Source organism: Phyllostomus discolor, chromosome 5 (assembly GCF_004126475.2).
Source record: "Phyllostomus discolor isolate MPI-MPIP mPhyDis1 chromosome 5, mPhyDis1.pri.v3, whole genome shotgun sequence".
In the NCBI taxonomy this organism is placed as follows: Eukaryota; Metazoa; Chordata; class Mammalia; order Chiroptera; family Phyllostomidae; genus Phyllostomus; species Phyllostomus discolor.
Genome location: NC_040907.2, coordinates 12,539,982 through 12,555,869, shown reverse-complemented (window position 1 = coordinate 12,555,869; position 15,888 = coordinate 12,539,982). Strand labels below are relative to the sequence as shown.

The 15,888-nt window shown below is 37.5% G+C and overlaps 1 protein-coding gene across 7 annotated transcripts in view; it reads left to right on the top strand.

Annotated features, from left to right (window-relative positions):
- HP1BP3 (heterochromatin protein 1 binding protein 3) overlaps positions 1-15,888 on the top strand; it is a 39,922-nt gene that overhangs the window by 7,555 nt on the left and 16,479 nt on the right. For all 7 annotated transcript variants that reach the window (XM_028511161.2, XM_036025464.1, XM_036025466.1 and 4 more), the window contains 5 exons: positions 1,329-1,482; positions 3,528-3,687; positions 6,219-6,362; positions 8,133-8,213; positions 8,937-9,091. In XM_028511161.2, coding sequence (XP_028366962.1) covers positions 1,329-1,482; positions 3,528-3,687; positions 6,219-6,362; positions 8,133-8,213; positions 8,937-9,091 — 694 coding nt within the window. The remainder of the gene's footprint in view (positions 1-1,328; positions 1,483-3,527; positions 3,688-6,218; positions 6,363-8,132; positions 8,214-8,936; positions 9,092-15,888) is intronic.

Sequence of the window (15,888 nt, the reverse complement as noted above, 5' to 3'; positions counted from 1 at the left end):
TGCAGTTATCTGTATTGCCAGATATCATTATTATAATGAAGCTCTAGCCCTAATACTTGGTGAAACAGGATTAGAAACAGAGGGAGGCCAAAGGAGGATGGGAATCACCTACGTAGTATAGTACAAGTGCTGGCCTATAGTCTTCCCCTAAAGCATTTTTATTTTTTAAAGATTTTATTATTTTTAGAGAAGAAAGGAAGGAGAGAAACATCAGTGTGTGGTTGAGACAAACACACACACACCACACACCACACCCGGGACCTGGCCCGCAACCCAGGCCAGGGTTTTGCCCTGACTGGGAATAGAACCAGCAACCCTTTGGTTTGCAGGCCACACCAGCCAGGGTAAAACATTTTATATGATCCTAATAATAACTGTGAAGTAGGGTTACTGAAACTTGGAGATGTCAAAGAATTTGCCCTAAGATACCAAGCTGGAAAATTATAAACACTGAATTAGAATCCAGATGTTTCTGACTCAAAAAACCTCAATTTTGGCGAAACATATGGGAGGAGTTTCTATTTACATGTAAGTCTGGTTGAAGAGCATGATCCAGGATGACATTTACAAATGATAGTTTACTGGCCTGAAATTTATGATTTAGACATTTAGTTTATTGAAAAGCTACAAATTTCTTTAGAATTGTATATGTATGGTCTGGTTCTAAGAAGGAAGTGGCATTTTTTAATTATTTATGTTGAAGTCCACAAAGAGGTCTTCATCATTATGCCAGTAATCCACATAATTTAAGTGACCAAACTCTTGAAATATATTTTTATTTTTTGCCTAGTTTTTTCCACTGGAATTATTTTGTTTGAAGCCCCTGCTTAACCACGTTCTGGGGTTCTGTGTTTTATAGTAGCTGCTCAGAGAGATAAGCAGCTGCAGACCTCGGCATCTCCTCTCAGGTTTCTACCCTTGCCTCAGCCATTCCACCTGGAAAACACATGGTAGTTTTCTGCTACTTATCCCTTCCTAGGATTTGTCTTTTAAATTATGAAATGGCTCATTTCGTAATTATAAGTCTCATTAATATCGCAGAGTAGAATGATCAAGACACTTGATTTGGGGTGAAAAGATTTCCCTTTCTGTGTAATTTCTTGGTCTGTATCCTTTTCTCACGTAATTGTTGGCATAAACACCCTCTTGCATAAGTAACTTGAGTGACATAAATGAGGAAAGAAAACTGCACTCATTTGATCATTTTAGAATCCATTTGTTAATTGGAACATTCAACTTACCTGTTTAATAAGATACATTTTTACCCTTTTATTGACTCAGGGTCTAATATATCTACTTGGTGCAATTCTGCTCACCTGATTTTTTAGAACCAGATATAAGTTCAGAGGAATCGGTCTCCACTGTAGAAGAACAAGAAAATGAAACTCCACCTGCAACATCTAGTGAGACAGAACAGCCGAAGGCAGAACCTGAGAATGAAGAAAAGGAAGAAAAGAAGTCCTCTGAGGAAACCAAAAAGGAGTAAGGAGTTACATCTTCTTGCTATACATAATTAAAGACTGTGTAAAAGGACTGTAGACAAGATGGTTTTAAAGTGTTACAACATTGGTTTATGTTAGGTATTTGCTGTTTGGGTTTACTTTTTAGAATTACCATTTGAAATAGGTTTATTATGTAGTTGTATGGCCTATTAGACTGTGCAGTGCTTTACAGAAGAGTGATTTGAATAATCCAAAATTCATTCCATTTGGCTTTAGAGTATGTTTTTGTGCTTAGAATTCATTATGGGAGTGTCTTGATATTTTAAGCAATGACATAATTTTTTAAAACTTTTTAATTTATTAATTTTAGAGAGAGAGAATACATCAGTTTGTTGTTTCACTTACTGATGCATTCATTGGTTGATTCTTCTATGTGCCTTTACTGGAGATCAAAGCCACAGCCTTGGGTTACTGGACAATGCTCTAACCAGTTGCGCTTACTCAGCCAGAGCAGAGCATTGACGTAATTTCAATCAGAAATGAAACCTGAGTATACAAATCTGACCTGGGAGACACTTAATCATTGTACTCCTCCCTCTGTGCCAGGAGCGGGTTATTTTTATATGCTTATATTAGAAAACATTAATCTACAGGGTCTGGCAGAAGTAAGGCCTGCTTGATTGTAATTGGTAGAGGGTAATAATATGGGTGTAATAATTTATAGTTTTAATTTAAACATTTCACCTAAAATGTTATATGGTGTGCTTTGAGTGTGATGTTGTTGATGTTAAAGAGTTACATGCTTAAGATTTTGTAATAAGAGTTTATAATTTAAAAATTATTTGTTATTTGTGCCAGACCCTGTATATCAAACCATTGCTGGAATGACCTAAAACTCTGTGTATGTTTGATGAAGTATTCAATTGGAGGGTGACTTTGAGAATCTGAAAACAGCCCTGGCTGGTGTAGCTCAGTGGATTGAGCACTGGTCTGTGAAACAAAGGGTTGCTGGTTTGATTCCCAGTCAGGGCACATACCTGGGTTGCAGGGCAGGTCCCCAGTAAGGGGAGTGTGAGAGGCAACCACACATTGATGTTTCTCTCTCTCTCTTTCTCCCTCCCTCCCTGGGTTGCATGCCTGCAACCCAGGCATGTACTTGACTGGGAATCAAACCTGTGATACTTTGGTTCACAGCCTGCGCTCAATCCACTGAGCTATGCCAGCCAGGGCTAATAAATAAATTTTTTAAAAAATCTGAAAACAAAGTTTGCTGTTGATAATCTGTACAGTGTAGTGGCGATTCTTTTTTAACTAAATTTTTTTTTTGCAAGACAGCTGGTAACATTTATTTCATTCTCTTCATAATTGGTCAGAACAATTAGGAATTACTTTTTAAATAAAAGAATAACTTAGTAATAACTGTACCTTCTGGCCGTAATCCTCAGGGAATCCTTTATCCCAGTTTCGTAGATACATGTAAAGTCTTGAAGTTGTAGCATCTTCCCTGTGTTTTCGGTCCATGTAGTGCTGTTATTACATAGAATAATTTGTGTAATGCTTTATGTCTCACAGTATTGTTTTATAAACATAACTTCATAATTCTTTTAACAGCCTTGTGAAGTGTTTGGTATTATATTACAGTTTTATAGCTGAGGAGGCTGAGACTCAGGTCACTTGCTAGGATCATGTAGCTATACGTTGGGGTTAAAAAACTCAAACTGAAGTTATCTGATTTCAGAGCTTGATTCTTTCCAGTGTACTAAATTGCAGCTGTTTTTTTGTAATGCATTTAAAAATTTTGGTTTTTTACATGTGCTGGCTGTTTATACCAGCACTAATTTATAGGACTCTTCTCTCCTGTACCTAAGAGAAAACACCTTTTTGGTTTATTTATAGTACCATGTTTTTTAAAATTTGTTTTGTTTAGTTTAAATTGTTTAAAATTTTGCTTATTTCATTTGTCAATTTAATGGGGAAGTAAGCTAAAACATTAATTTTCATTTCTCCCTGGTCTTTTCCTCTTTCTAACTTTATGGCTCTTTCTGGAGAGTTTATCTTGCACAGTAACAATTCTTTGTTTTAAAGAGAGAAAGAGCAGCCTAAAGAAAAGGAGAAGAAAGTGAAAAAAACAATACCTTCCTGGGCTACTCTTTCTGCCAGCCAGCTAGCGAGGGCCCAGAAGCAGACACCGATGGCTTCCTCCCCACGGCCCAAGATGGATGCGATCCTAACTGAGGCCATTAAGGCAAGTTTTTATTTCAAGCAGTTCATCTTAGATTTACTCTGTTCATCTTTTGCTTATTTGAAAATGGCATACTCCTGTCAGACATTGGAAATCTTGCTCTGCTTCCTAAAAGAGTTTTAAATAGAAAAAGGCCATTGTGAAGTTTGTTTTAATAATATAATTATGTTTGATGAGCACTGTTAATTTTTTTATTTATATTTACTATAGCAAGTATTTTTAACTTGTCTTTAGATTTCTGTACACAGTTTACTGGTTGAGTATAGTTTTTATTGAATATAATAGTTTAATACCTAAACTATTAAATATTTGTATAGTTGACAAATGTTTAAAACTAAAAACTATACTCAATGTTAATTCACTGACAAATATTTAAGGACTGGCTTCTCTGTCAGGCCGCTCTACTAGTGATGTAGCCTAGAAAAAGACAAAACAAGGCCCTTGCCCTTCGGAAATCTAATTGTGCGTCAGGGTAAGTGAATAACATTGAGAATTTTTATTTTCAAAAAATTTACAATCCTTAGGTCCATTTTCAAAGTCGAGTGTCTAATAATTGTTAAAAGTTATCTTTCAAACCTGAGTTATAAAAAATTCTCTTACTACTTTGCTTCATTACCTAGCCATTCCAAAATACTTGCAAAATTATCCTCCTTGCATAGCTTTGTGACTTTGCTATAATCCATTGACTTTCATTAGCTTACACAATCAAGGGTGGTTTTTTATTTTAATTTTTAAGGTTATCTCCAACCTGACCTTGCCGGTTTTTGTGTAAATTGATCTGGTTAATTTTGCCTTGTTTATTTCATATGATCAGGTGGTAAAAGGAGTTAAAATAGAAGCCATAGACCCCCTCATTTCAGGGACCCTGTCCTTAGATCTGAAGAAGAATTGGGGAGAGATACACAGGTCAGTTTAACCAAGGGTGGTGTGTATAGGAAGGAACAACCTGGTGGTCATCCTCAGAATCTGAGAAAATAGCTCTGACACAGACTGGACAAGGGTTTGCCCTCAGGCTCTCCCTGTGCTCTCCAAGGGTGCTCTCAACTCTTTAAGAGTACTTCCTTGTTCTACTTAGCTTGACTATAGTAAGCTCTCTTTTCTTCGTTGTCTTCCTTCAAAGAGTAGGGTAACAGTGAGGATAGAGAAGGGATTGAAATTTTAAAATAGTAAAGCAGAAATTTAAAACAGTATATAATCAGGATTAAAGAATAGTTTGAATATGGTTGTGTGTGTGTGTGTGTGTGTGTTCTAAGCAGTGTAACAAATCATGATTTCAGACCACCGATAGAATTTTCTGAACCAAACAAGAATCTTAATATCTACTTCCATCTCATTTTAGCATTACAGAGTTCTTTTTTTGCCTGTTTTCTTTTATGCTTTTTTTAAAAAACTAAGACCAGGAATAAGCAATAGTTTGTAATAGGTCAGAGACATTTACTTGAAGTAAGTGGACCCATATTAACACAACTTGTTTTTTGTTGTAAAATCTTTTCTGGTCCATCTATCTGTGAGTTCTTTTTTGTTATTATCAAAGTGTATAAAATAACACCCAATGAAATCTTTGTTTAATGTAAATGAGTTTGTACTACATTCATTTTTATAGACAGTGGCAACATAAAATTGGTGGTCTGGCCCATGAGATAAGTAACAAATGCTGTTTTTGTGCTTCGAAATGTAAAGCATTTGAAAGAATTTGCTACCTTTGTGACATAATGACCTGCTTAAGTCTTCCATGGGCGCTAGTCAAATGGAATATAGATAGAATGGAAACAAAAAAGGGCACTTCACCTTGCAATTTAATGCTCTGTTGTTATCCAAAACTCCCCTTAAGACTCTGCTCCCTGGTGGCCACGGGGGAGGGAATTTCAGGGGAAAAGGGGAAGGGTTTACAGGAACAAGTATAAAGGACACATGGACAAAAACTGGGGGAGGGGTGGAAATGGGAGGGAGGTGGAGAGGGCTGGGGGAGTGGGCTGGGATGGGAGTAAAAGATAGAAAACTGTACTTGAACAAAAATTAAAATAATAAAGATTTTAAAAAGACTATGCTCTGTATCCAGCTTTATGCCATTTATTCAGTGTCTTTGCTTATGTTCTCTGTTGACGTGCACACAGAGCCTGCAGGGAAACACTGGTCCTGGTGTGCCAGAGCTGACTCCATGGTATGGGCCCAGTCTGTGATCCAGCATTCTGCTTTCCTCGTTTTAAAGCTAAAGCTCTGTCTTCTACATACAGAACCAAATTAAAATGGAAAGAGGTTCCTTAACACACAGAATGTTATTCATGTGTTGTATATGTATATTCTCTTTGGTGTTTTGAACAATTTTAAAGTAATTGTTGCAGAAATATTTTAATCATTTCTCCACAGCCATGATGAACTGAACTAAAATACTGTTTATTCTCTTCTGCATTATCCATTATTAAGTTCACTCCTAAAATAATTGATTTTGAAAACATATGTCAGCTTTGCTGTCTAATGAAAAAAAAACAGCTACTTTAAAGTAATGTGTATGGTTTGGTAAATCTGTTTTCTAGGCATGCTTCCAGAAGAGTGGTGCGTCAGTTGTTGCCATTCGGAAATACATTATTCATAAGTACCCTTCTCTGGAGCTGGAGCGAAGGGGCTACCTTCTTAAACAAGCACTGAAAAGAGAATTAAATAGAGGTGTCATCAAACAGGTATTAAATAGTTGGTAATAAGATCATTCCAACGTATAAGTCTATATTTAGTAACATTTAGGCTTTTGTGACATTTTTGTTAAAAATAAGATAACATAATGAAATGCTTAAGCTTAACCTAGTTTTATTATCTGAGACTAAGTTTCAGAATCACTGCCAGTTACCTTTTATAACAATAGGGTAGATAGTGCAATTATTTTCTAACCGCTTGTATTTGTAATTGGATTTTCTTTGGTGGTTCCTTGTGCTTGAGATCATACAGTGCTGAAGAGGAGAAGGGATTGAGGGGTCCTGTCATCGCAATAGCAGAAATGGTCATTGTGTTTGTCTTAGATTTTAAAGCCTTGCTTCGTGACTAGACTTGTTGCCCTTATAAATGAGCTTTGTAAATAGGTTCATCTTTACTTAATGGTATCTAAAACTATTCAAGTTTGTTAGGAGCATGAGAGAAGCCTGAGTAACCTGAGACTAGTACTAAAACCAGAATCGATTTCAGGCATAAATCTGTGTTTCTTCACATAGTACATCACAATATTGTTTAGAATCATGAAAATCTAAAGCTAAAATGGACTTTATCTTATCTAAACCTCTTCAGAGGTTCAGAGGGCTAAAGTAACTACCAAGGTCCCACGGGAGAGATGAAGATGGTTCTGAGGACCCAGTTCACTGCATACCCACAGTCCTCTTGCCTTTCTTCCATACCTCTCTGCATAGTTTGGTTAATATGGGAAACCATTCCTTTCAGGCATTTAAACTCTGTTTAGAACCTTTCAGCAAGTACTTAATTGCACAAGTGTATATTGAGTGTCTCCTTGTTCCAGGTGCTCGGGTGTCAGTCAGTGAGCAAAACAGATTCCTGCTGTGTGGAGCTTACATCCTGCAGCAGCTTTTTCTGAATGTTGTAAAACCAATATTTAAGTGGCCTTTAAAATAATCATCAATTAAAAGATACTATCTAACCAATATAATTAAAACAAATGCCTGTCCTATATCATAATGTATGTTAGCACAATTTATGAGCTGACTTTATGTTTTTCTTTATGAAAATATGGTTCGTGACCTATTCTTGCCTCATAGCCTGACCCTCCATTTGATGCTTACACATTTTATAGGCTAGAAGTATTTTAGCTGGACTGCTATTTTCATAGCAGGGTAGGTAAAGCTAAAGTGTGGGGGACTCAGGTTAATGTAAATCAACTTTAAAAGTCTGAAAGTGCTTTGTAAACTATGGAAATATGTGGTGTGACTTACATAACCTTTCCCATATGCAGGAATAATCTCTAATGGGCGAATTGTGGGAAGCATTATGGCCCGAGATCAACCATGCTGCAAACTTTGCCAGTTAGCTATCTTCCTTTCAAGATAGAGTTTTGTGCTTTTTCCATTTTCCTCAAGAGATTGTGTGCCTTCCTTCCATGAGACTTTTATTTTTATTTTTTGAAAGTTTATAGTAGATTGTTTAATCTGGTTTCAGCATTCTTACCCAATTTTTTAGATGAAGAACTAAAAGCTCAGATTTACAGGGTTGTCCATTATTGAATAGCTAGATGGTACCATGCATAGGATTCACTCCCAAGTCTTTGGACTAATCCATTGGAGGTTTTTTATTTTGTTTTTTTTTCCTCTGACAAGTCGAACAGCATTTTACAGTAGTTCATGTATCACTATGTCCTGTAATTTGCTTAATCTGGAATAAAGTTATAAATATGAATACCAGAATAATTTAAAATAAAAATACTGGTTATTGTAACTAAAATTAATTTACTTTAGGTAAAAGGGAAAGGTGCTTCTGGGAGTTTTGTTGTGGTCCAGAAATCCAGAAAAGCCCCTCAGAAATCCAGAAACAGAAAGGTAAGAAGTCTGTTCCACAGTCTGATGGTTTGCGGGGATACTCTTCCTACTTACTCGAAACAGCAGCTTCGTGCCAGGCACTGTGTCCGGCTGGCCTTTCTACTGAGTCCTAGAGAGATGACAAGTAATTTGCTCATTAAACTAGGAGAGGCAAATCGGCACATTCTTATTCAGTATTATAACCCAAAACTATATCCAGAGCCAGTTTTTCTTCTCTTTTTTAATAAATACTAAGTGTCCTCCCCAAGATACATAATTTCATTTATGGAAAATATACGATAATAAAGTGAGACATCTAATATTTCTTCTATGCCAGTACTTGAAACCATGAATACTTCTCACATCTTTAACAACTCTGAAGATTTTTCTTTTTTTTTTCCCCATAAAACTCTGGCCAGTACTTTCAAAGTGAATTTTTGTACACTGTTTTTGAGTACTCCATGATCCTTTTCATTTTTTGTATTGAAGGCTAAAAATGAATTAAGACCTTAAAGTCTTATTATTCCTTTTTATTTAACTCAGTCTGAAATTTTTATCTTAAATTACCGTGCAACTAACATTCCACCACTATGATATGGTTTGTTTGAATGTGAAGTGATAGTTTTGTGTTGGTTGGTTGGTTGGTTTGACAACCAACTTAGAAAAGCCTTTGAGTTGAATACAGAAACATTTGATCAGAGAAGCTGTTTATTTTCTAATGATAATTTTGATACTACATTTCAGAACAGGAGCTCGGCAGTGGATCCAGAACCACAAGTAAAATTGGAGGATATCCTCCCACTGGCCTTCACTCGCCTTTGTGAACCTAAAGAAGCTTCCTACAGCCTCATCAGAAAATACGTGTCTCAGTATTACCCTAAACTTAGAGTGGACATCAGGTATGACGTGTTGGTCTGCACTGTAAGGCACAGGTGTCTGTTATTCTCTCAGCCCCTTTTCGTGGGAAAGGAGAAAGATGAAATATTCAATGAGGGTTACTTATCACTGAGCCAGGAATAAAACCTTTTTTGGGGTTTAATTTTTTTGTCCCATTATGTGTTCTTTTTCATATCTCCATATAGAGTTTCTTTTGAAACCCACACTGCTTGTTAACTTTTGTAAGGCCCTGCCAGGGTAACTCTTTCATGGTGACAGCTGCTAGAATATTCAGCCTTAAACAGTGTACTCTCATCTGCTCATTATTTTTAATTTTTTTCTAATTTTTTCTTATTGTGGTAAAGTACACATAAAAACAAATTTTACTATCTTAACCATTTTTAAATGTACAGTGCTTAATGGTTTTAAATGTATTCATAATGTGCTTCCATCACCATCATCCATCTCCAGAACTCTCTTCATCTTTTAAAACTGCAGTTTGGTACCCATTAAACTAGAACTCTTCATTTTCTCTTTTCCTCCAGCCCCTAGTAACCACCATTCTTCTTTCTGTCTCTGATTTTTCACTACTCTTCATACTTCATACAGGTGGAATCATACAGTGTTTGACTTACTGTGACCACGTTTCACTATGATATCCCCAAGGTTTATTCATGTTTCTCATGTGTCAGAATTTCCTTTTTAAGTCTCAGTAATAATGCATTATATGTATATACTACATTTGGATTGTCCATCTTTCAATGAACACTTGAGTTGCTTCACATTTTAGCTGTTACAAATAATTCTCCTATGAACACTGGTGTTTATATCTCTTTGACACTGGTTTCAGTTCTTTTGGGTGGAATTGAAAATTCTAGACGTGGAATTGCTGGACCATACAACAGTTGTATTTTTAATATTTTGAGGAATCACCATACTGTTTTCCACAGTGACTATACCATTTTACATTCCCACCAGCAGTGTTTAAGGGTTCTAATTTTTCTGTATCCTCACCAATAATTGTTATTTTCTGTTTTTGTGATAGTAGTATTTTTAACGGGTATGATGTAGTTAATGTTTAATATATTTTATTATATATTTTTTTAATATTTTATTTATTTATTTTTAGAGAGGGGGAAGGGAAGGAGAAAGGGAAAGAAATATCAGTGTGTGGTTATCTCTCACGTGCCCCATACTGGGGACCTGGCCTGCAACCCATGCATGTGCCCTGACTGGGAATCGAACTGGCAACCCTTTGGTTTGCAGGCCTGCACTCAATCCACTGAGCCACACCAGGCAAGGTATTTTTCCTTTACTTCTGTGAAATCATATTGGTTTTCTTTATCTCTGACTGTAGTGGAGTCCTCTTGTCATACATTTTTTTTCTTCTTTTTAATTTGACATGAAATTTAACCATACGAAACTGGGCCAAAGGAACAAGAAAAATACACTTTTATAGTATGAGTTGTCTGTAATTGCTAACCATAATTTTGGTTCTCCTACTTTCACTTAAACTCACTTCTGTCACACCTTATTTTAACCTCACCATTTTACATAAATTACCTATCAGTGTCACCTGTCACTTCCATGTAACAAATTTCAGTGGTTCAGTGGCTAACTTATTTGCTGGTGGTCCCTCATTGACATTTGACAGAGAGTGACTGCCACCTGCTTGAAACACTCTTTACTTGTTTTTCAGGACACTATGACCTCCTGCTTTTCCTGCAGCTACACTAATACTTTCTCAGTCTCCTAAGGTTTGCTGATTTCCCATCCTGACTCCTTAATATAGGAGTGCCCCACAGTTAGATCTTAGGCCTCTTTTGTCTTTTCTCTCCATATTCTCACGGTAATCCTTTTCACTCTTAATGCTTTAAAACTACTTGTATACTACTAATTTATAGATATAGAAATCTAGCTCATACTTCCCTTCTAATTCCACACTCATAAAGAAGCCTATTTGACATCATCATCAATGTGTCTAACTTGACCTTTCTAAAACTAAAGTCTTGATTTCCCCATTTCCCTTCACACGCCCCCCCAAAAAACACAAAAAACTGTACCTTCTGTATCTCCATCTCATTCAGTGGTACCATCATTTTCCCAGTTGCTGAGGCCATAAGGTTGGGTGCGTGCTAGTCTCTTTTTATTCCGCACCTATATCTAATCTGTAAACAGTTACTTCAGATCTGTCTCGAAAATATATCTATAGACTATTATCTCCACTGTTAACACTCTTTTTTTTCCTTTTCTTTTTTAAGATTTTATTTATTTATTTTTAGGGAGGGAAGGGGGGGAGGGGAAGAGAAAGAAGCATCAATGTGCGGTTGCTGGGGGTTATGGCCTGCAACCCAGGAATGTACCCTGGCTGGGAATCGAACCTGGGACACTTTGGTTCCCAGCCTGCGCTCAATCCACTGAGCTACGCCAGCCAGGGCAACACTCTTTTTTCAAGCCACCATCATCTCTTATCCATGTAAGAGCAATAACCTCTTACCTGCTTCTCTCACATGCCTTCCCCTTCAGTCTGTTTTTATTTTTATTTTTAATTATTTTATTGTTGTTCAATTGCAGTTGTCTGTATTTTCTCCCCACTCCCACCCCCATCTGTTTTTAATAAAGTAGTGAAAGTGAGACTTATAAAAAATGTGAGTTAGATCATACCACCTTGCTGCTGCAACCTCCCAGTGGCTTTCCCTCACAGTTACAGCCTGAGTCTTCAGAATAATCTACAAGGCACTACACTTCCATTGCATCTCTACTACTTCCCTGAATCTCCTACTACTCTTTCCCCACCTCTCGCTGGCTTCAGAGCCTTGCTGTTCCCTTTGCCTGGGTGGTTTTCCCCCATAATCCACTTGGCTTACTCCTTCACTTCCTTAGGTGAGTCTACTGTTATCACCACAGACCTGCTTTGACCGCTCTACTAGTTTTTTAAACACCTTATATTGAAAATTTCCAAACATACACATATGTACATAGTAATGTACACTTGAAACCCATGTGACCCTATTAACCAATATCACCTCAATAAATTTAATAAAAAACCAAAAAATACACATAAATTTTAAGGGAACATAACTATCATACTAACATTATTTCTAGCAAAATTAGTAATTCTTTCCCTGGCTGAAGTGGCTTAATGGGTTGAGCACTGGCCTGTGAACTGAAAGGATTCCCTGTCCGGACGCATGCCGGGGTCGAGGGCCAGGCCCCCAGTTGGAGGCATGTGAGAGGAAACTAGTAGGTGTTTCTCTCACACATCGGTATTTCTTTCCCTCTTTCTCCCTCCCTTCCCCTCTCTAAAAAATAAATAAAGGTGGTTTTTAAAAAAATAGTAATTTTTTAATACTCCATAATGTTAAAATGGTCCCAGTGGTCTCCAAATTTATTTTTCTTTCTTTTTTTTTTTTTTTTTTTAAGATTTTACTTATTTTTGGAGAAAGGGAGGGAAAAACATCAATGTGTGGCTGCCTTTTGTGTGCCCCTATCTGGGGACAGGGCCTGTAACCCAGGCATCTGCCCTGACTGGGAATGAAACCAGCGACCCTTTGGTTCGGAGGCTGGTGCTCAGTCCACTGAGCCACACCAGCCTGGGCCAAAATTACTTTTTACAGTTGTTTTTTCAGGTCAATATCCAGACATGGCCCACGTGTTGCAGTTGGTTGATAGGATCACCTAAATTACATTTGCAACCTTGCCCTCCTTTCCCACCTTTCAGACCTCTACTTCTCTGCCTTGTTTTTCTCTGTAACATGCATTACATTCTAACATAATGACATATTTCATTTGCTTTTTCTAAAAAGGTAACCTATCTGTCCCATGAAAATGTCAGATTCTTGAAGGCCAGGATTTTTTTATCTGTATTTTCTTCTGTTTTCCCCAAGCCTAGCACACATTGGATGCTTAAAAAATTATTAGTTGAATGAGTGAATGGATGAATATGGGTACTTCACCTGGATATTCCAGTTCCACTCAAGGGACATAAGCCCTGGAGAACATGAGATTAAACATGAATTTCTGCTTCCATATACTGGAGGCTATAACGCTTTGTGGCTAAGCAGAGACTTCTCAAGCATTGCCCTTAGGTTTAAATTCTGATTTCTGTCATTTTCTAGCTTTGTATGTCTGAATGAGTCATTTCTGTTCCTCGATTTCCTCATTGATAACTAGTGTTTAACTCACAGGGCTGTTAGGAGGCTTAAATCTGTGAGTACATGTTAAGGCTGGCATGTAGTAAGTGTTACAAGTATTAATTTTCATGGTATGAGAATGAGACCATGCTAAATATGATTCTGATGTTTAAAGACAGCATTTTTTAATGTAATATACAAAGCATTTCAATTTAATAAAAATGTGCAACTGTAGAGAGAAAACTTTGAGTTGGCCTCTAAGAAGTTAGTTGCCTTTAGAAACTTCTGAAGGCAATTGTCATATGGCATTAGAAATCAAATTTTAAAATTGAATCCTAGTGTATCGTGAACTTTATTATACTCTTTTTATGTTTCCCTCTCTACCCATCCCAAAAATGAACATAGCCCAAGATTCAATTTTATGCCCAGTATTTTACTCTAAACAAGGTCTGTGCAGAAAGTTTCCAGCTATGTAATATGAAAAATAGAGGCATTTATTGAAGAAGATACAAGATATGTTATACATAGGACAATGACACCTCAGTCCCCTTCAAAGTAGGCACGTGGGGACCTCATAGTTTTCCCAGTCTCCATCAGCTGCTCTATTATATTTTCCTGAATCTCATCAATGGTCTGAAATTTCTTTCTTTTAGTTTTGGGAAAGGACTGAAGTCACAGAGCACCAAATCTGGCCTGTAGCAGGATTGAGTTACCTGGGTGATTTGATGTTTTGCCAGAACACTCTGCACAAGACATATATAAGCAGGCGCATTGTCATGAAGAAGCTGCCAATCACCAGTTGCCTGTAGCTGCAGCTTTCTTAATCATCCAAATAGTTTCCTCAGAGGAATCGAACACAAAATTTGATGCAGATTCATTGGTGTAACTTGCTCAGTTATTTTGAATGCGATGGCCACATAGTATACATGCTTACTCATTGGCATCTGCCACCCCCACTGACTAGTGCAGGGAAGTCGTGATTGTTCACACTTGCACATTCCAGTCCACTCTCTTTGGCTGCCAGGTTACATTGATGTTTCATAAACCATGCTCGTTATATTAATGATGGCTGGACTTTTTCCAGACAACCCTCAGATTTCTTTAGAGTTTCTTTTAGGTTCTTAACAGTTTCAACTCTTGAATAATTTCACTAGTCTGTCATTCTTAATTCCATCTATGCATTTCTAAAAGACTGATGTAACTCTCTCATACAGATTCTGGCCACCCAGACCCTTGATGCTATTGGTTGCAATTTGCTCATCATTCTTTACTTTTGCTTCCTTCTTTGCACAACTTTTGTTTTATTTCTCAATGCAAACTGAATTTCTCCAAGTTGAAAACATGGCCACCAAGAGTTGCCCACTATTCCCTGCTTTCTAAAACACTTGTTTACATTGTTTCCTATAGTTTCCAAAATAGACTTAATATATTCGTACCTCAATTTTGCTGATAAAAACTTTATCCAGAGGACCTGTGGTCAAGTTGGAAGCATAGGTAAACATGCTTCGCCTCCTCACTCAACCACAGAATGAATTACAACTAGACCTCAAAACAAATTAATATCCTGAACTGTCAGAAAATTGAGCTGTGTGGAAGACCGACAACCAAGGATTTAAAGAATCCACATTCTTCCAGACAGGTAGGAGCGGTGGAGATAGAGTGTGACACGGAGAGGTAGAATGGGTGGTCCCACATTCATGTGTGGCAGATAAAAATTGGGAGGGATACCTTGGGAGCCAGTGATCGCAGCCCCAGACCAGACCACATAGTCCAGGGTTCCAATACGAGGAAGATAAATCTCTATAACTTCTGGTTGCAAAAACCAGTGAGGGGTTGAGGCTGCAGAAGAAACTGCCAGAAATGCAGGAGACTCTACTTAAAGGGTCCACATGGATGGAGGTTGTACACAAACCCACCTTCGTGGGATTCAGCACCAGGATAACAGCTGGAAGGGCACCAGTCACATAGGGGGAGTAAATGAAGTGATTTCAAACAGGGAGCGTGCCAGGCAAACCTCCAGAAGCCAGGCAGCCACATTGTCGCCTCTCTGAGGCCTGTCCACCCTGGTGATTACCTACGGCTCCACTTCATGCAATTTACAGTTGCCTTTTCTATAGTAGGCCTGACTACTAAGATGGAGTCAAAGTAGCTTTACCTAAACACAGAAACAAACTCAGGGAGGCTGCCAAAATGAGGAGACGAAGTATGGCCCAAATGAAAACAGCAAAACCTCAGCAAAAGAACTAAACAAAACGGAGATAACCAACATGTAAGGATGCTCAAAGAACTCACTGAATATGGCAACAGCATAAAAAGGAGCCAGAAAGAAATGAAGTTTACATTAAGAGAAATAAAAATCTACAGGGAACCAACAGTGGAGGGGATGGAGCAGATATTCAAATCAACAATTTGCAATGTAAGGAAGAAATAAGCATTCAACCAGAAGAGCAAGAAGAAAAAAACAAGGATACTATAAGGAGCCTCTGGGATATCACCAAATGTACCAACATCCAAATCATAGGGATGCCAGCAGGATAACAAGAGGAAGAAGACATTGAAAACTTACTTGAAAAATTGAGAATACATCCCTAATTTGGTGAAGGAAATAGACATACAACTCCAGGAAGCACAGAGAGTCCCAAACAGATTGGACCCAAAGAGGACCACACTGAGACACATCATAATTG